This window comes from Petromyzon marinus, chromosome 13, assembly GCF_048934315.1.
Source record: "Petromyzon marinus isolate PM22_M1 ecotype Great Lakes invasive population chromosome 13, UKy_Petmar_22M1.pri1.0, whole genome shotgun sequence".
NCBI classification, from domain to species: domain Eukaryota; kingdom Metazoa; phylum Chordata; class Hyperoartia; order Petromyzontiformes; family Petromyzontidae; genus Petromyzon; species Petromyzon marinus.
Genome location: NC_133679.1, coordinates 109227 through 129359, shown reverse-complemented (window position 1 = coordinate 129359; position 20133 = coordinate 109227). Strand labels below are relative to the sequence as shown.

At 44.7% G+C, this 20133-nt stretch overlaps 3 protein-coding genes across 6 annotated transcripts in view; all 3 read left to right on the top strand.

Moving 5' to 3' along the window:
- ASCC2 (activating signal cointegrator 1 complex subunit 2) overlaps positions 1-2658 on the top strand; it is a 32097-nt gene extending 29439 nt beyond the window's left edge. For 2 of the 3 annotated variants that reach the window (XM_032953766.2, XM_032953765.2), the window contains exons 18-19: positions 877-980; positions 2301-2658. In XM_032953766.2, coding sequence (XP_032809657.1) covers positions 877-980; positions 2301-2472 — 276 coding nt within the window. In that variant the 3' untranslated portion in view covers positions 2473-2658. The remainder of the gene's footprint in view (positions 1-876; positions 981-2300) is intronic. The other variant, XM_032953767.2, reaches the window with a different exon arrangement.
- A 128-nt stretch (positions 2659-2786) lies between these two features.
- LOC116942157 (interferon-induced protein 44-like) lies at positions 2787-14663 on the top strand. Of its 2 annotated transcripts, XM_076066743.1 has the most exons (8): positions 2787-8083; positions 9040-9568; positions 9944-9992; positions 10166-10364; positions 10809-10961; positions 11365-11536; positions 13116-13216; positions 14018-14663. In XM_076066743.1, the coding sequence occupies exons 2-8, from the start codon at positions 9061-9063 to the stop codon at positions 14204-14206; spliced, it is 1371 nt and encodes a 456-aa protein (XP_075922858.1). In that variant the 5' UTR covers positions 2787-8083; positions 9040-9060; the 3' UTR covers positions 14207-14663. The 2 variants fall into 2 exon arrangements, with proteins under 2 accessions (XP_075922858.1, XP_032809655.1); XM_032953764.2 differs by having other exon boundaries at positions 2787-9568.
- Positions 14664-15757: 1094 nt separating this feature from the next.
- On the top strand, positions 15758-19760 carry C1D (C1D nuclear receptor corepressor). Its single transcript, XM_032953763.2, has 5 exons — positions 15758-15966; positions 16607-16673; positions 18940-18995; positions 19167-19290; positions 19474-19760. Exons 1-5 carry the CDS (start codon positions 15835-15837, stop codon positions 19497-19499), a joined length of 405 nt encoding a protein of 134 aa, XP_032809654.1. The 5' UTR covers positions 15758-15834; the 3' UTR covers positions 19500-19760.
- Positions 19761-20133: the final 373 nt, after the last annotated feature.

Below are 20133 nucleotides of genomic sequence, written 5' to 3'. Positions count from 1 at the left end.
TCACCAGACTGCAGGTCACAACACTCTCACCCACTCACTCACTCACCAGACTGCAGGTCACAACACTCTCACCCACTCACTCACCAGACTGCAGGTCACACCACTCTCACTCACTCACTCACCACACTGCAGGTCACAACACTCTCACCCACTCACTCACTCACCACACTGCAGGTCACAACACTCTCACCCACTCACTCACTCACCACACTGCAGGTCACAACACTCACCCACTCACTCACCACACTGCAGGTCACAACACTCACCCACTCACTCACCAGACTGCATGTCACAACACTCTCACCCACTCACTCACTCACCACACTGCAGGTTACAACACTCTCACCCACTCACTCACTCGGCACACTGCAGGTCACAACACTCACCCACTCACTCACCACACTGCAGGTCACAACACTCACCCACTCACTCACCAGTCTGCAGGTCACACCACTCTCACCCACTCACTCACCACACTGTAGGTTACACCACTCTCACCCACTCACTCACCACTCTGCAGGTAACCTGACTTCACTTTCTGCTGTTTTGTTTGCACTGCTCCACTTTGGAATTTACTTCCATTGTCTATTTTCCCAAGCTGTTATAACGTTGCACTGCTCCACTTTGGAATTTACTTCCATTGTCTATTTTCCCAAGCTGTTATAACGTTGCTCAATTCAAGACACATGTTGACTCTTATCTATTACAAATGTGGGTCTGTGTTCAGCAACTGTGCTATAAAATATATATTTTTCACGTGGTTCTGTATCAATAACTCTTTATCTGTTAATTTTACAGATAGCAGCTGTGTGTGATTCAGATTTTCTTGTTGTGTATTGTTTATGATGATGGTTTGTGTCATGTGCTCATGGACAGAGCGTGTTTGCACAGGAGAGACCCCGGGATGACTTTGTGATGGACCCTGCCGTTCTGAGGGAGAGAATGGCTGCCAGACGAGAAACATTCATGGCAAACAGGGGGTAAGAGTTAACCCACTCCACCGTGTGTGACCGGAAACAGTGACAGTTGCCTTTAGTATTTATCACACCAGTATTTGCACTGTAAACCCCCTGAACTTTGTAATTGAGACTTTTTCCAAGGTCTCTTTAACACAATAGTCATCTCAATTTGTTATCACCTGATTATTTACTGCAGTCACTCGCCCACGAGCAGTTGATGAGTCACCTCCTTATTACGCTTCCATCGCTACGGCCGTGATTAATGTTTTTGTGAACTTCACACATTGATTCCTCCACCCGTGTTGAGGACTGAGTCAACCGGACTGACTCTTGCATCTCATTAAAACTGCATTCAACCAGTGCATTGCAACTCACAACACTTCTCTTTCTTCTTCTTCCCTTGCACTGCTGATTGGAATTTGGAATTATCTCTCGTCTCTTTTCCCCAAGCTCTTATAGCCTTCCTCAATTCAAGGAGCGTGCTAACTCCTACCTATTACAACTTTGATCATGCTGTATCTTACTGGTTGATTGATGTTTTGGTTCTTTGCTCAGCAACTGATAAAAAACTGCATCACATTCGGACATAAGTTAAAGCATGAATAATGTAAACATATAATTGGTTGTACCCTCGATGCATAATGAATATCTTAGCAATTCCCCTGTGCAGTGGCATTTTCCCAAAGTCAGTCTGAAAACATTTTCTTCCACAAGCAGCGCCTGCACCGTGGTCTTCCTCATTATCAGCTTGTGGCGCATGCCTCAAAATTTAAAGAGCACAGAGTATCACAGGGGTGTCAGATAGTCATCTGGTTGTCTAATATCTCTGGGTGTCCAGACTGTCATCACAGAACACGCAGCAATACGGTAAGCACACTCTCAAGCTAACAAACAGGAGAAAAAAAGGGAAAATCATACGACCAGGTATTGTAATGATAGGCATGAACCTGAACAAATTAAAAAAGCCAATACATCTTTAATGATGCCTAACCGTCCTCTCACCCAGTTCAATAAAAAGAAGCATGTGTGTGTAACCTTAAAAAAACACCTGTTTTAAAACAACTCTCACCCCGTGTGGGTTTCCTCTTTGTACTTATTTTGTGCTGATATTTATACTCAAATGTGGACATGAGCCCCCTGGTTCAGAACTATATACCTCTTCCAGCCGCTTGACATTAAGTAATTCCATTATCCATACAGTGTTTTTAAAGCATTTGAGTAATCCTTTTTCGTGTTACTTGTCCAGCAATAGCACCGAGTTTTACAGCACGAGTACAGAAGAAGTTCGTTACTCAGGGTGCATGGTCTGGTTTCGTGTGTGGGTGTGTGATGTTGAGATAGGCACAGAGGCGGGGCAAATCAAGCGGTGCGAGGGGTCGGCCGTGGCCAGGGCCAGTCGCATGAGACCACCGTGCAGCGGCGACGGAAGGAGGAGAACAAGAGTAAACGTGGCAATCACAACCGCCGGGCGGGAGCCAGCAGCAAGCTCAGGCGGGGAATGATTCCCTCGTAGCCTCGGCGATGCGGCCCAGCCCTGCTGCAAACGTGCAGCTACACATCTCTTTGTGTTTTGACACTGCTCATGCTCTAGGCACGTGTGCATTCATATGTGTAAGCACGTACAAGTGTGGTACCTGGGAAATTGTGGCTTGAGAATTGTCACTATTTTACATTTCCAGCAAGTAAATGGATGAGCAGTTATCGTGTGTGTCTGAGTGAATCATCATCCCATCTAATATATAAGCGCACAGTACTTTATCTATCTGTGATGAACGCTGTGCTTTCTGTCATTTTCATGCAGGGGGCATTGCAAACCTACACGCCCCCTGCATGAACGACGGAGTGGCAGGGACAGACGTTCGATTACGTTGGAATCGATCTGCAGACGGCGGTCTTCTCGCACGGCCAGCTCTGTCGCCTTATCTCGATCCCACAATCCCAAACAGGTGAAAGTCCGCATCGAACCGAACCCCCAGCAAGGCCATCTACTTAACTACGAGAGAAAAATCATGCAATGTCTTTTTCAATTAAGTCTTCCAGATGTAAAATGATATAAGCTTTGAATGAAGACATACCATTATCTAATTCAAAACATAATACAATTCAAAGATGTTTCGTTTTAAAACTTCAAAACGGAGCATCGGGTGCTTGTGTGAATGCATCGTTTGTGTGCAATTTTTTTAGTAACTTTCCTGGCCGAAGGCTGTAAATGGTTGAGGGGTGCCACAGGCGCCCCATAACAACCCCTAGTTATCTATATTCTTCTTTAGAATGGCGTATTGTAGAGATAGCAACTGATTCTTTGGAACAGCAACAAAAGTTATAAATCAATGCCCAAGGTTCTTAAACCTTTTAATGGCGTTGGTTGTGAGCAGCTGGACTTCTTCACCAATTCGTTCACCTGTCCAATGGAGTCAATGAGTAGATTCCACAGATGTCAAGTCAAGCCACCAGCTGTAGTCGGTAATGCCATCCTTATTACAAGTGATGTACATTTGAATTCATAAATTGCACCTTAGTTAATATCGCATAGGTGAGAAGAAACATTTTCTGGACCACACAATGCTTTTTTATATTTTTTATATACAGTGGTACCTCGGAGATCGAACGCCCCAGAACTTGAACAATTCGGTGATCGAACTAAATTTTCGACCATTTTTTGCCCCGACATCGAACAAAAATTCGGAGGTCGAACAACTGGAAAAACCTGTTTGGGCCGAGCCGCGTAGCCAGGGCGACCGAGACAAAGGCGAATGACCCAGTTTACGCGTAGCTCTCGTCCTTTATCACTGTAAAGTTCCTGCCCCCAATACGACTCCTCTCATCCAGCGCATGGACCAACAGGTAATTTCCAACTTTAAAAAACTCTACACGAAAGCCCTTTTTCAAAGGTGGCAAAATGGGCTGAGTTACACAATTTTGTAGAAAAATATCCAGACAAGGCAGTAGCCAGCAGAGCAGGCGATTTTTATAATGTTAATGCATTGAGTAATTTCAGAAACATCTTTAAACGGAGGCAGAAACAATCCTCTCTTGATCAGTTTTTAGTAAAAAGTTCCTCAAGTGAATCACAGTGCTCGAAAAAAGGCAGAGAAAAGAAAGAACCCCAGAAGGGCAGTTACCCAACGTGTTTATGGAGGGGGACTCCCCTTCCAAGCAAAACTGACACCTCCCCTCCTCACCACCTACTCAAGCCATCCACTCTCCTTACTACAGATAAAGTGAAGTTCAAAGTTAATTTATTCTATTATAACTGTGTTTCTTGTTTTTTGTATGCTTTATGTACTGTACTGTATTTTAATATTGTAAACTTTGTGTAAAAGTGGCCCATAATAGGAGCATCCTTGGGTGGGGAACCAATTAATGCTATTTCCATTAATTCTTATGGGGAAAATTGATTCGGTGTTTGAACACGGTTTTGGAACGAATTATGTTCGATCTCCGAGTTACCACTGTATATGTAATGCTGAAGGCTTCGACGTGCATTACATCACTTTTAGTAATTACAATTCCACCTGCGACTGCAGGGCAGAGCAATGCAACACATTGCCAATTTCCACCCATCAACACGATTTAGCAGAGGTACCTAAGCACGACGATGCCTCATTGGTGTCTGCCCAGTGTCGTTAACCCTCCTTTTGGACAGTACAGAAGTTGAAATGTCTCATGGAGTAGGCTGTCACTTTAAGGATCTTTATCTTAATACCATGGGCCAGAATTTTAAATGAAATTGCAAAACATCACCTTGGTGGTTTATGGAGATATCATATGAAATGGAACTCATACGAGCACATGAAGCATGCATTTTCTTGCTGTAATATACGAAAAAATCCTCCGTAAAACCTTATACTTGATTTGAAGCTTTCGTGACTGCAGGAATCCATACTCTTTATTTCTTTCGGTAAGGTCACGTAGGTAGAAAAAATAATAGATCACGTTTCGATTCCCACACAAGCAATCTACCTAAGTGACTTTACCGAAAGAACCAAAGAGAATACATATTTAATGAACATTTAATGTGAATAGACTTTAGTGATGAGAATCTGTATAATCTATATTTTAACCTGTATAATCTACGATTAGTAAGATTGGCTACATACGGTGCGAAAGAAGTTCAACATACATACAGTACACATAACATAATCTCAGAATCTTCTACAATGGTGTCAACATTGAGGTGTCATACCACCACCACCACCACATATGGCTACCACCACACAGCGCCCTCCTCGATCTGCCCTGACAGCATCCCACGACCTTAGCAGGTCTTCCTTGGTCACCGGGAGCGTGGAAACTTCTCCAACGCAGTGACGTACATCTGTAGGATTTACATTTGCGTGAATCTATCGTGATCTGCGTCTGTAGAAGCTATAGTACAGGCAGTGTGAATTTGTATAATGTATACAGTTATGACTAGAATTTACAATTGCACGAATCTATACTATTTAGTGGTGCGACGAGTGTAGTGGTCTGAATCTATATAACATGCAGCGGTGTGATTCTATTTAAATCACAATTTTCTGCCACAGTACAGCTAGTTTGTGTGTGAACGACACTCAATGTATGTAGTGTGATCCAGAAAACCATCTCTTTTTTTCTTGAAACGCTAGTTCAATACATTGGTGGATTTAAATCTTGGAGCATTATAACTTAGGTTGGATCCGAGCGCGCACCTTTCTAATGACCGAAAATGTTCCCAAGCCAATGTGCAGCCTCACGGCTATTCAAAGATAAACCAAGGTTGGAGGAAAAGTTTTTAATGAGATTTGGCGGGAAACAAAGTGGATCCAGAGGTGACGGTTTGGAGCCGTTAGAGGCAAAGGGCAAGGAATTGCGTCAGGGAAATAGGTAACATTCGAGAAAGGGGGCCGGGGGATATACAGTGAGGGAAAAAAGTATTTGATCCCCTGCTGATTTTGTACGTTTGCCCAGCGACAACGAAATGATCGGTCTATAATTTTAATGGTAGGTTTATTTGAACAGTGAGAGAATAACAACTAAAAAATCCAGAAAAACGCATGTCAAAATGTTATAAATTGATTTGCATTTAAATGAGGGAAATAAGTATTTAACCCCCTCTCAATCAGAAAGATTTCTGGCTCCCATGTGTCTTTTATACAGGTAACGAGCTGAGAAAGGGAGTGCTCCTAATCTCAGCTTGTTACCTGTATAAAAGACACCTGTCCACAGAAGCAATCAATCAGATTCCAAACTCTCCACCATGGCCAAGACCAAAGAGCTCTTCAAGGATGTCAGGGACAAGATTGTAGACCTACACAAGGCTGTAATGGGCAACAAGACCATTGCCAAGCAGCTTGGTGAGAAGGTGACAACATTGTTTTTTTCGGTAAAGTCACGTATGTAGAAATACCATAAAATTTTATTAAAATAAATTAATCACGACGTTTCGACCGCAACACAAGCGATCTTCACCAGGTATAAAAAAAAAAACATCACGGAGGTAAATACAACAAGATGAGAGACGAGAATTCAACAAACCTAAGAAAAAAACAATGAGTAATTTATGCAGTCACGAAAGCTTTAATTCATTATTAAAGTGACAACAGTTGGTGCGATTATTCGCAAATGGCAGAAACACAAAAGAACTGTCAATCTCCCTCGGCCTGGGGCTCCATGCAAGATCTCACCTCATGGAGTTGCAATGATCATGAGAACGGTGAGGAATCAGCCCAGAACTACACGGGAGGATCTTGTCAATGATCGCAAGGCAGCTGGGACCATAGTTACCAATAAAACAATTGGTAACAAACTACGCCGTGAAGGACTGAAATCCTGCAGCGCCCGCAAGGTCCCCCTGCTCAAGAAAGCACATATACATGCCCGTCTGAAGTTTGCCAATGACCATCTGAATGATTCAGAGGACAACTGGGTGAAAGTGTTTTGGTCTGATGAGACCAAAATGGAGCTCTTTGGAATCAACTCAACTCGCCGTGTTTGGAGGAGGAGTAATGCTGCCTATGACCCCAAGAACACCATCCCCACCGTCAAACATGGAGGTGGAAACATTATGCTTTGGGGGTGTTTTTCTGCTAAGGGGACACGACTTCGCATCAAAGGGACGATGGACGGGGCCATGTACTGTCAAATCTTGGGTGAGAACCTCCTTCCCTCAGCCAGGGCATTGAAAATGGGTCGTGGATGGGTTTTCCAGCATGACAATGACCCAAAACACACGACCAAGGCAACAAAGGAGTGGCTCAAGAAGAAGCACATTAAGGTCCTGGAGTGGCCTAGCCAGTCTCCAGACCTTAATCCTATAGAAAATCTGTGGAGGGAGCTGAAGATTCGAGTTGCCAAACGTCAGCCTCGAAGCCTTAATGACTTGGAGAAGATCTGTAAAGAGGAGTGGGACAAATCCCTCCTGAGATGTGTGCAAACCTGGTGGCCAACTACAAGAAACATCTGACCTCTGTGATTGCCAACAAGGGTTTTGCCACCAAGTACTAAGTCATGTTTTGCAGAGGGGTCAAATACTTATTTCCCTCATTAAAATGAAAATAAATTTATAACATTTTTGACATGCGTTTTTCTGGATTTTTGTTGTTATGCTGTCTCTCACTGTTCAAATAAACCTACGATTAAAATTATAGACTGATCATTTCTTTGTCAGTGGGCAAACGTACAAAATCAGCAGGGGATGAAATCTTTTTTTCCCTCACTGTATAAGGGGAGAGCATGACGAGTGGAGAATTTCGGAGGAAAAGACAAGCTGGAAGAGAAGCACGAAGCCTAGGGTTTCTTACTGTGGAAGTCTTCAAATAACAGTGGCTCTTAATATAACTTGTCGAGTCCGTTACACTTGGTATGATGTGTGGCAGTGCGGAAAGTGCGAGCTTATGAAGTATTTATGCTGGATGAAAAAACTTTACACGGTGCATCTACTGTCCAGTAAACCGCGACATGCGCGGCATTAGTCCCTGAAAACCGAATTGTAAATTCTAACAGTGCAAGATATCAGATAAGTTGTGTAAAGTCCAGGCTGTAAATAGCTCGAGTTGTACTATAAAACGAAATAGTGTGGAGACGTGGATTGTACCTGGTGGGTTATAACTTCTTAAGATTGGACTGAGTGCAGACATCGCAAGCAGACAGACCTCGTGCCGGTACTGTGCCTCTTCTGCAGATTCATTTGATTATTGTCTATTTCTCACAAATAGTATATAGGTGCTTGATCCTGGTGTTCTCTATTGTATTTGACGGCCGCAGTGCTAGTGTGAGAAGCGTGAAGTGTCGATTTTGCACTTTTACCATGTAAGGCAGCTGCCGTGGTGGAATGTCTCTGATTCAATCGGTGTAGGTTCACAGTATGAATGGTTAATCGGTAAAGTGTGTGTACCCCCAACCTCTTCTATGCTGCGTGGTACAGATTCGGGTCGTTCAATCGTGTTTAAATTGCCAATAAGCGCATGAAAAACCCTGGCTGTCGCTTGATGAAGCTAGTTGTAATTACTGGCGAAACGTCGTACTCAGATTGTAAATGTTGTGGTTTGGCTCTCCAACACACCGGTGTGCTCTACTAGTGACGAATTGGCATGTTCTGTTTATATTCTTGGTTCTTTCCCTTCTACGTGACTTTACCGAAAGAACCAAGAATATGAATCCCTGCAGTCACGAAGGCTTTAAATCAAAATGTTCTGTTTACGTTACAACCCTTACTAGCTTGGCTGTGTCGGGTGGTCACGGGTTTTAACGACACATTTATATAATTACGCGAACTAACCAAAAAAAACCTCAATTATGGATGATATTGGTCGCCAAAGCGTACGTGTTAAACTCTTATAGCCAGTTTGTGCTTTACAGGGGAAATATTAATGGAGTTATGGACAAGAATCATACGTTGTTACAATGTCAAATTGGTTGACAACCAGATAACTTTGGACGTGTTGTGACAGAAAGCTGTCGGGTTGTTTGTGGAGAGCCATTAACACGAGTTCTGCCAGTTTATTGGCTACATAATTATGTGAAGAGTGCGTGGTGATTCTTTTTCTGGAACGAAACTCGTTTCATCGGCACATGACGATGCAGTGGCGAACCCGGTGTTTCACTCCTGTGAGAGCAGACGACTCCAACCGCAGCAGCCATGGCTCAAGTGCACGGGCTGGCGTACCTGCAGCAGAGGAAGCTAGCAACCTTGCTGGGATTCCCACACTCAACTCTGCGCAGGCTCTACCAGGGCAGCGTGGATGGGTTCACTGCCAGCGCTTTCCACACCAAGTGCAACGGCCAAGGCCCCACGGTCACGGTCGCCTACAACTCCAAAGGCTTTATATTCGGCGGCTACTGCTCCCAGTCTTTAACATCGCGGGGAAGTTACATTGATGACAAACTCGCTTGCTTGTTTCGCTTGGAGGAACCAAACAACTCGGCCACATTCGTTGCTAAAATCAAATCATCCAGCAGTGCATTCTATGACGCCTCATCATACGGGCCCACTTTCGGTGGTGGCCATGACATGCATTTTCTGCCCACTGATGGCTCAAATAAACTTACTTTTACCGCCAATATAGGCACTTCTTATGACGCAACCAATGAGAACATATTAGGCAATGATAATACCCTACAAGAGCTGGAGGTATACATCTTAGAAGGTAATTTGTGTCTTATGGTCTCTGCAATTTTTCCATAAATTAATTTTGTCAAACGTAATTAAATTAATCTGGCACCGTTTTGTTTGCTCCGGATATTGTATCACTAAATGTCTTTTCATGAGAGCAACTCTCGGTGTCTGCGAACGGTTGCCCACTCTGAGCTGACCACAGGTTACGACACTGGTACCAAGTGTATGTTTAGGAAAAAGAGCAGGGGGTTGTGTATCATAAGGCTGCAACTTTGATTTACATGGGCTGTAAATAATAATTTCTTACACGTGGTGTTTTGCAAACTTTAGAGTGTATCCAATACCCATAACTGTTGCACTCTTGTTCGTATAATCAACGTTTTTGAACAAAGGGCTGTGTTTCCAGAAATGAAGCTCTTGCCGGACCCATGGCGCAGTGTTGAATGGACAATCGAGTAGGTCTACCACGCTGCACAGTCGTTGCTGTCTCCACCACACATACATGTAAACTCGGTTACTATTTTGCCAAGTACGACTTGGGCCGAAGATCTCAGAAATGCTCACTCAGCACCTTGACGTGCATTTCGGCACCCCGAGTCATGAGCTACCAATATATTTCTGTGTCCAGGACGCGAGAGCATTTGTTGAAAGACATTCGTGGGTACGTGCCAGTCGACTGCGAGACTCACCCACGCATACTGCTGCTGGGCCACGTGGGCTCGGGCAAGTCAAGCTTTGTAAACTCCATCGATGCGGTCTTCTCTGGACATGTGTCGAGTCGTGCCATCGCGGGGACCCGGGAAAAGGAGTCCAGCTTCACCACCGTGGTAACGACGGCACCCCGAAGATGGACGTGGGAATGAGCACGTGTCTCTTGCCAGGGTACCTGTAATTTCTCGAAGCACGCAGCTTCCTCGTTATAATGTGCATACAAACCGATTCTAGGGTGGGTGAGACCTTCAGGCTGCAAATACATCATTGGAAAGAACCACAGTACATTGGGTTGTATGACTATTGCCCTCTCTTACTTTCCCAGACGAGTAGTAGCAGTAACTAGAAGCCACGCATAGAACACGGCCGCACCATTCGGGCCGTTTGTAAACAGCTCATTGCCCTCACACGGAGCCTACATGGTCTCTGAGGAGCCATGCTTCATGTGTCACGGCTCCACAACAACAAGAACTAAACATAACCTTGGTCACATTAAACATACTTCACACTGCATGAGTACCATGTGCTGGAGTGTGCTATTTTCTACATGTGTGTGACAGTTTCGCAGTTACAAATTGAGAAAGAACAATGGACGCAAGTTCTTCCCTATTCATCTCTGCGACACCATGGGCATAGACAAGGATCTTGGGGATGGAATAAACCCAGAGGACATCGTGAGCGTGCTCCAAGGAAACGTGCCCGATTACTATCAGGTGCCCCCTGCACACTCAACTGCTACAGGCCACATGACATCACCATTATTTGTGAATTCAATGTATGCAACTCACAATGGTGAACTCCCTGCGATTTCCATGTGATAGATTTATACAAATGGAACACTTATTGTATACCTCCCATGAGCACGGTTGGCTATGTATAGTATGAAAGAAGTTCAACATTTATATCTAGATTACCATAACTTGCTGCTTTCCCGGCTGCTACCTGTCACTGGAACTCTCAAGTCTGGCAAGATGAGCGTTATCAATATCTGTCCCGTACTTCGTTTATATGTATATTATGAGCGCTGAGGATGATTGGATAAAAACCACACTTGTCTCTCAAGCGTATATTTGTCTTGATCGCTACTAACCTCTCTTCCTGATATATGTTTGGCAGTTTAATCCACTGGCACCCATTAAACCCAGCCACCCCGTCTACGTGAAGGACCCGGCACTGTCGGCACGGACGCACTGCCTGGTGCTAGTGGTCGACGCTTGTAAGATGTCCCCGATGCCTGAAGGGCTGCTTGGCAAACTGCAGGACGCGCGCAACAAAGCCTATAACCTGGGTGCGTCCAGACACTTGTGTCACAGCAACATTGAGCATCGATATTCGCCCTCTCTGTAACCTCTGCTCTTTAAAATGACTAAAGTCATGGGATGTAGCCTAAAAACGTTATGTATTGTGTTCCATAAAAACGGGTAATAAGCAGGTTGGTGAATCACTACACACGAGGTGCCATTCCCTGGTTCGCCAGGAGAAAGCAGTACAGCAAGTGGACTCATCTCTTATCTTTTTCCATATATAAGGGGATGGAGTTTTGCCCCCTCGTATGCGTGGGTTTTCTCCCACATTCTAGATTTGAAGCTTTCGTGACTGCAAGGTAAAATCACCGAATAGAACTGAATAGAACCAAAGAGTATTTTCTCCCACGTGAATAATATACTCATGATTAATTGGCTGAAACACCTTAGAATAACCCAATGTAGCAGGACTGTCCTGAGAAGAGGCCTAAGACTCAGTGTGCTTTTCCTGGAAAAACAAGTAAATTAGTATTACTCTGGACCAAGGGCAATTGTGAATTAAAAGTCACTTCATGTGTGCACTGGCGGATTTAGCCCTGCAGCTTAACGTGGCACCATAGGATAGAGGGCACCCGGCACACAGCAGCCCAAAAGCACTGGGTGTGATAATAAAGTATTAAAGCTTTTGTGACTGCATAAAATTACTAATTGTTTTTTTCGGTAAAGTCACGTATGTAGAAATACAATAAAATTATATAAAAAAACAATCACAACGTTTCGATCACAACGCAAGCGATCTTCATCAGGTGTCAAGAACAAATCACGGAGGTAAATACAACAAAAAGATGAGAGAGGAGAATTCAACAAACCTGAAAAAACATGTGAAGCAAATCCAGTCAGGCCAACAACACAGACACTTCCTGGCGGACCACGAATTTCAGAAGAGTGTTAAATTTCGTGTTCAACCTTTGGATTGCACATACCAGCATAGATAGAATGAAAAATACGAGGTACACGGTCAGTAGAAATACATATACAAGTCCTACGTGACTTCACTGGGTGTAATGCCAAATACTGATGATGGGATTGGCCAAACATCCAAATGCAGGTGTTCTGGATGAGTACTTTGCTACAATTTCCATCAAATGACGTTGCCAGTGTCATTGGTAATCAATCATCCCCTGTCCAGGTGGCATTACTTGTAATCCAAAAAGACTACACAGGGATGGTAATGCATGCCGAATAAGGTTACCAGATCCATGGCAGATGTTTTCCCTTTATTTTAACGTGTTTACACTAGTTACCACAAGTAAACAGCTTGCTATTTAACATTAACAGGTACTCGTGGACTTTGCTATTAAACAATTGGCTTCGCCGATTTCTATCGTATACCTTCCCTTCACGAAGTGCTGTATTTCACAGCAGGTACGGCAACATGGCTTGTGAATCCTCGTCAGCAGTCGCTATAGGTTGACTCGTGAACACTTTATACTTGACCATTGTATATGCTTGCAGATGATAAAAGTGACGACGATTGTGAACATAGTGCTGGTGACTCCCAATGCTCATGATGATTTGGATGACAAATGTGGTGAGGGTGATAACGATAGACTTCTTACCCAGGCATTCCTCACCTCGTGCTTCTGACAAAAGTGGATGAAGCCTGCCCTCTGGTGGAGAGTGACATAAACAACATTTACCTGAGTTGGTTCATAAAGGAACAGGTATTCATTCCTCAAGGCTTTACTGTCTCAGTCACGGGTTCCATTAATTCTTGCTAGCAACACTTTAATCAACAGCAGCCATGATCCACTGGTGCATAAGGCCTCCCAAAGCCGTCACCAGCCACCATTATCCCACGACACAACAGTGCACCCAGCACTAAAACTAAACTCAACTTTTATTTGACCAGGTACAGCCCACCCAGCTATATTGTATAGCTCTTTTTCAGAAGCAACCTTCCAAAAATGATAGCTCAACGAAGTGTTTTATGTGGAAATGTATAGCAGTGAAATACTCAGCACAATGCTGACGAGTCAGTACAACGTTGACTTCGTGACTCAAGTCAACTCGGTGGATATTCTGTCCAATTTTGATCTCTTCTTCATTCAATGGAGGACACGTTCCCCTCTTTTCGTTTTTGTCTATTGGCTTTTTTCCCAACCATTCCTTGCATAACTCCCTTCTTCGAGCTGTCACGTTTGACAATGTGCCGAATCCACATCTGTCTTTTATGGATTGTTCATCTTAGACTTCTGACCCTGCTCATGAACGTCTTCATTGGGATATTATCTCTCTCCAACTGATTTTCTCCATTCGACACTACACCCACAACTCATGACTTCCCAGTCTTATGTTCCTGACCAAGTGCTGAACATAACAACTGCACTCCAACTTATTAATACTTTAAGTCAATGTTTCTTTCGACTTTTAATCAAGTTGCCAAATACATGTCACGAGTTTATTACATTGACAGATGTAGCCCACTAACCACCTGCCTGTCTCCCACCCCCTGCTTGCGGAAGGTGTACGAGATCGCCACGCGTCTGGGCATGCCCGTGTCGTCCGTGTTGCCCGTGAAGAACTACGCTGTGCAGGTTCAGCCAGACGCCTCCTCCGACCTCCTGCTGATCATGGCTCTACACCAGATGCTGCGTTTTGCAGATGATTACCTGCTGGACCAGGTCTTGTCTGACTCCAATGAAACGGAGTGATGCTCGCAGCACAAATTCAATCTGTGTGCGTTGTGCCGGTACAGCAGGGCCATAGACTTGCCCTGCTTTATGCATGGGCAATAAACCTTTAAAAATATATTATCAGATGCGCACTTTTGACACATGTGTGGTGTTTCGGGCCCAGTGAATACTTCAAATTAGCAATAGTAGCATTTATAGATTTAGACATTTTTATTTAGAATGTCAATGGAGGATTACTTGATTACTGGGACTCAGGTTGTGTGTGCGTTTGATATTCTTCGTGTTCGTGACCACAATTCCAAGTTCTCACAATCCATATCAGGTATGTTTTCTGCTGATATTGCTCTTACAATCGCAAAAACAATGTCAAGGTAATTTTGCGGTGAAAACAAATCGCTGTAGAATGATTTTGTGTTTTATAATCTGTAAAAGTTTCTTATATTTCCCAAATAAATGTGATATTGATTAAAACGAATTTACGGTGAAATGTGATACTTACTGTGCGTGGGGTGCCAATAAGGTTTAGGTTGTGGAGTAGCAGTTAGCGCTACGCTACCAACCAGTCACGATTATTTTAACCGGTCCCGGGCCTCTCCTATGTCGACTAAACTTTAAATGAGTACCTGGTGTGGTATGTAAACCACTCGGGAGATAAAGGCGGCTGGGTGTGGTGCTAGCCACCCACACCTTCGTGTGCCGTGCCGGTCTTTATAGGTGCTTGCTCACAGCGCTTGCTCTAAGTCTCTTCAGGCTACATGAGGGATCTTATTCTTGGTTGAGGCGCGTGCCCACACTGGGCTCGTTCACACCTGCACAGCCTCCTCACATTCACCCTCAGGCAACACTCGCCCATCGCATAACGACCACGCTTTACCATCAAGCGCTTTCAGACGCACTTCTGCGGCCGTCTGGAACGCCCTACTGGAGCTATGCACTTTGAAATTTTATAGGTTGAAAACTCATTTCTTAAAAACGGATTTTTTGCGTTTAGTTTGTTATTCTTCCCCCCGCATCCACGATTGTCATGGTCAGCTACGTACGGTGCGAAAGAAGTTCCACAGTAATTAAAACATTCCCGAAAAGTCCAGTCAGCCCAAACGCCGCTTCTTGCCTGTCACGCAACTCTAGAGCGGCGAGGGCTCAAGGGTTAGGAATGCTGAGGGTGCTGCTGCCCCACGCCTGCTTCTTTGTGTCTGACGGTTCGTGTCCGAGGCCGGGGTGAGTGGATGTACTCTTTGGGGGTTTTCCACGCGGCCCGCTCCGCTGTACGGGCTGGGGAGGTCAGTGCAGTGTTGAGGGGGAATCGGGATCTGAGTCGGAGGAGCCGGGAGCCTTCCCTCCCTGGGTTCTGCTGCAGGTGGCGTGAGGCTCCGCCAACGTTGCTGAGTGACGCTCCATGACCGCTGCCCCCAGTCGCCCAGGCCGCAGGTTCCCCTCGATGCCGACAGAGGCCGCCAGACACAAGTTGGAGTTTTCACTCTCCACGCCCTCGTCCCGACCTCAGCCCCGCAGGCCAATCGTTGCGCACGCCGTGCCCTGGGTCACGTGGGCTTCGGTCGTGGCGCCGATTGGTTTGGCGCACCCGGAAGCGCGGCCTGCACGTGTTCCGGGATCCACGTGTGGGAGGAAGCGAGGGAGGCACGGCCATGGCGCCGGAGGAGGAGGAGGTCCCAGCTGAGATTCGCGACTCGCTCCGCGCCTTCCAGGCGGCCGAGCGCGGCATCGAGGCGGCGCTCGAGCCGCTCATGTCGGCCCCGCGCGTTGAACGGCAGAACACGGTGAGCGGTGCGGAGCCCGGGCGTGATGAGGAAGGGACGGCGGCCGGGATCTGCTCGTGACGAGACCCGCGGGCCGCTTGTGCTGAGGTCTGGATTCATAAGTGATGAGGTCTGGGTTCATTTTCATTTGTGAGGTGAACTGGGTTAATTCGTGGTGAGACTTAGGTTGTATGATGACTATATGATTTATTCTATTTTATTTTAACAGTTAAATATTCATTATTTTTAATGGTTTGATGTTAGGACAGGTATTCGTCAAGGCTGTATTTTGTCTACCACGTTTGATGTCACGCTTGACTATTCAACAAAACATGGACGGGGTTAGCCGAAAACCATGGAACCAATACAGGTATGAGATTAATTTGTGTGACTCGGGAGTCTGCTGATGATGTAGGTTTGTTGACTAGTAATGCCCACTCCTTCCTTGGTCTGGCTGCAGCCGGTGTCATGGAAGACACGGTTTGTAAGATGGCTATTAAATTATATATCGAGTTGGATAAAGTGCCCCCCCCCCTCTTAATGGCACACACCCTTGCTCTGACGACGAGACAACTCAACGTTTATTGAGTCGACATGGCCCAAATAGCCGTGGTCACACTTGGTGATGTTTGTTGATGAGTCCTGCTTTGTTTATATTCAGCTGGATCCACTGGAGCAAGCCAAGCTGGACCTGATGTCTGCGTATACCCTCAACTCCATGTTCTGGAGTAAGTCCGTTGTGCGACACGGTGGAGGGGATGCTTAGAGAATGAATCCCCTTGTCATGTTCTTATAGTAACTGTGCAGCACAGTCGGTCTCCTTTAACCACATGGTAAACTAACTCCATTGATTTAAAGCTTTCTTGACTGCAGTAATTCATATTCTTAGCTCTTTCGGTAAAGTCACGTTGAAGGGAAACAATAAAATATATATAAAACAATAAAAATTATCACGACGTTTAGACCATAACACAAACGGTGTGAAAAACCAACGGCAAGAAACATTTGAAAGAAGTGTCGGTTTGCATTTATTTACTTTTAAACGGTGTATTTATAAAAAAAAACGTCAGCGCCACGCGCAGTGATTTGGCAGTTTATTTAGAAGGACGAGTCCATCTTTTTATTGTTTTATATATTTATTGTTTTCCTTCAACGTGACTTTACCGAAAGAGCTAAGAATATGAGTCCATCTATGTTCTGAAAAGAGGAGGGGGAGACAAAAAATTAATGTATACATACTTCACTTGGAATGGAACTTTCTACAAACAAACTGAGGGCACCCCAATGGGCTCCACCCTATCTCCGGTTATAGCTAACATTTTCATGGAGAAATTTGAGACTAACGCCATCCAGACTGCCACTCTGCGCCCAACCTTATGGAAGAGGTACGTGGATAACACTTTTGTCATCTGGCCACATGGCCGGCCTGCTCTAGACCAATTCTTCGACCACATCAATTCCATACACCCAGTCATCAGATTTACCATGGAAGTCGAAAAAGATGGCAAGCTACCTTTTTTGGATGTCCTAATAAAAAAGAGACCTGATGGTTCAATGAGCCACTCTGTCTACAGGAAAGCTACCCATACGGATGCTTATCTGAAACCGGATTCCCACCACCATCCATCATAGAAGAATTATCTCATCAAGACTCTGTACCATAGAGCCCAATGCATATCCGACCAGGAACACATAGGCAGTGAACTCAAGCACGTACACCAAGCTCTTAAGGCTAATGGTTACTCCGACTATACAATCCGCAAAGCTATCACTCAAACCATGAAGAAGGACCCTCTTGAGGAGCCTTTCAAAACCATCACTTTACCCTACATTGCGGGGATCACAAAAAAGATCTCCAAAATCTTGAATGAACACAAGGTCCAGGTCCGTTTCAACACTTTACATAAAATCCGTGATCTGGTTCCGTCTGTAAAAGATGTGATTCTGGACATACAGTACCCTGGTGTCTACAAACTAAGTTGCCTCTGTGGTAGTAGTTACATTGGAGAAACCAAACGCCATGTCTCGGACCGCATTCGTGAACACAAAGCAGACCTTAAACACGGTAGGACCAACACCTCGGCCGTGGCAGATCATTGTTATAATTCAGTAGGCTCACATGACATTGACTTCTACAAGACAGAGGTTCTTTGTAAGCCATCTGGCTACCATGAGAGATTCGTTCATGAGGCTATCCACATATACAAGCACAGAGACAATTTCAACCGAGAAGATGGATTCTGGCTTAGCAATCATTGGAAGGATTTGATAAACCATTTCAGGTCTTAAGTTGATTGTTCACGCTTACGGTGGCTTTCAGACAGCATACATTATTTTTTCGTCTCCCCCCTCCTCTTTTCAGAACATAGATGGACTCGTCCTTCTAAATAAACTGTCAAATTGCTGCGCGTGGCGCTGACGTTTTTTTATAAATAAATAAGTACACCGTTTAAAAATACATAAATGCAAACCGACATTTCTTTCAAATGTTTCTTGCTGTTGGTTTTTCACACCTGATGACGACCGTTTGTGTTATGGTCAAAACGTCGTGATAATTTTTATTGTTTTATATATATTTTATTGTTTCCCTTCAACGTGACTTTACCGAAAGAGCTAAGAATATAACTCCATTGAGATACATTGCCTCTTTTGGTGACATTACCACGTGTATTGAGAACAATCCAGGAGGCTTTGCGTTTTCATTCCCCCACTGCATTCACCTTGTGCGGTGAGCAATGCACACCTGGGTAAGCCATTGATGGGTTTTTTTCTTAATGTGAGACCAAATTTGAACAACTCGTCACTTTAAACATTTGAGTGGCAAACTGGGGAAATTTTGTTGCAAGTCCTTTATAAAGTTGATGTAAATTTCATAGCATTTTCTAATGGCTCGAGGTAGCGGGTGCTCGAATAGGATTCGCAAGCGTTTACTGTGTTTGTACTCATCTGCTGTGGCTGTCACGGTGTTGTTCTGATTGTTTCTCTCCACACCAGTGTACCTGGTGTGCCAGGGCGTGAACCCTAAGATGCACCCCATCAAGCAGGAGATGGTGAGTTACCCACAGCTTACCCTGCCGCTCGCGGTCCTACACGTGATATTCTGTGATTTCCTTACTCGTAGCTGCAGTCCTGGCCTCTTTCCGAGCCGCCTCTGTTGACTGTATTCATGTGGATCACACGCACCCACCTTCCCGCTATGCCACCACTGGTGACATGTGCAGGACCGAATCAAGACGCACATGCAGCGTTTAAAGGAGATCACCGATAGGAAGAAGATGGCGAAGCTGGACAAGGGCGTTGCATCCAGATTTGTCCGGAATGCGCTGTGGACAGCAGAGCCTGACAGTAAGATTTCGCCTCCCAGAGCTTAATATCTCCCTTGCCTCCACACAATATGCACACTGCTCCGAATTGTGCAGCCCACGGAGGGGTTCGCAAGGGGCACGCGCTGAGCTTTAAGGGCCACACTGCATTGCTTGTGAGAGGAGGGCGTGTGCCGGGTGTGACTGTTGTGTGCTACTCCGGCAGGAGCCACGGGCAAGGAGGCAGAGTGAACACTCCAATCGGTCTTGCGGAACATGACGAGGAAGACCGCACAGAACATGGGGGGAGCATGACAAATACCACAGCTCTGTCTTCCAGTGGACAAGTCGCAGTGCTGGATGTTGGTCTGAGTGATGCTTCCTCTCCCAAGCATATTATTGCGTTTTTAGTGTTAGTATTTGTAGACTGTTTCACTTTGGAAGGCCTTTGTTAAACTATTTTATTTTGTTCAAGCGATTGTATTTACATTTTATTAAAACTCAAACACAATACTCAAAGTGTCCTCAGAGTACCAGTATGCCAGACAGTACACACGCTTGTACACACTTCCACAATATTGTTTTAATGCTCAGAGTAGATATTTTATTGTTCGTCTTATCAGTCGTACATTAATCTTTAAAGTTATGTCAATAGTACCAGAACATGAAGTTATTTTCACATCATGGGTATCAGAGGTTACTCAAAGGGTTATAGAAGTCACTATTTGTACAAAATTAGCACGTTTGTCAATGTATGGTGTGAAATAATTTAAACATACATAAACTTTTTCAGCGTTCAGATTGGTCGATTTTAGAGCTGGTGGTGTAGTGGTTCGCACACTGCCACGAACTTAAGAGTTTGAACCATGGCCATGGTTCACATTAG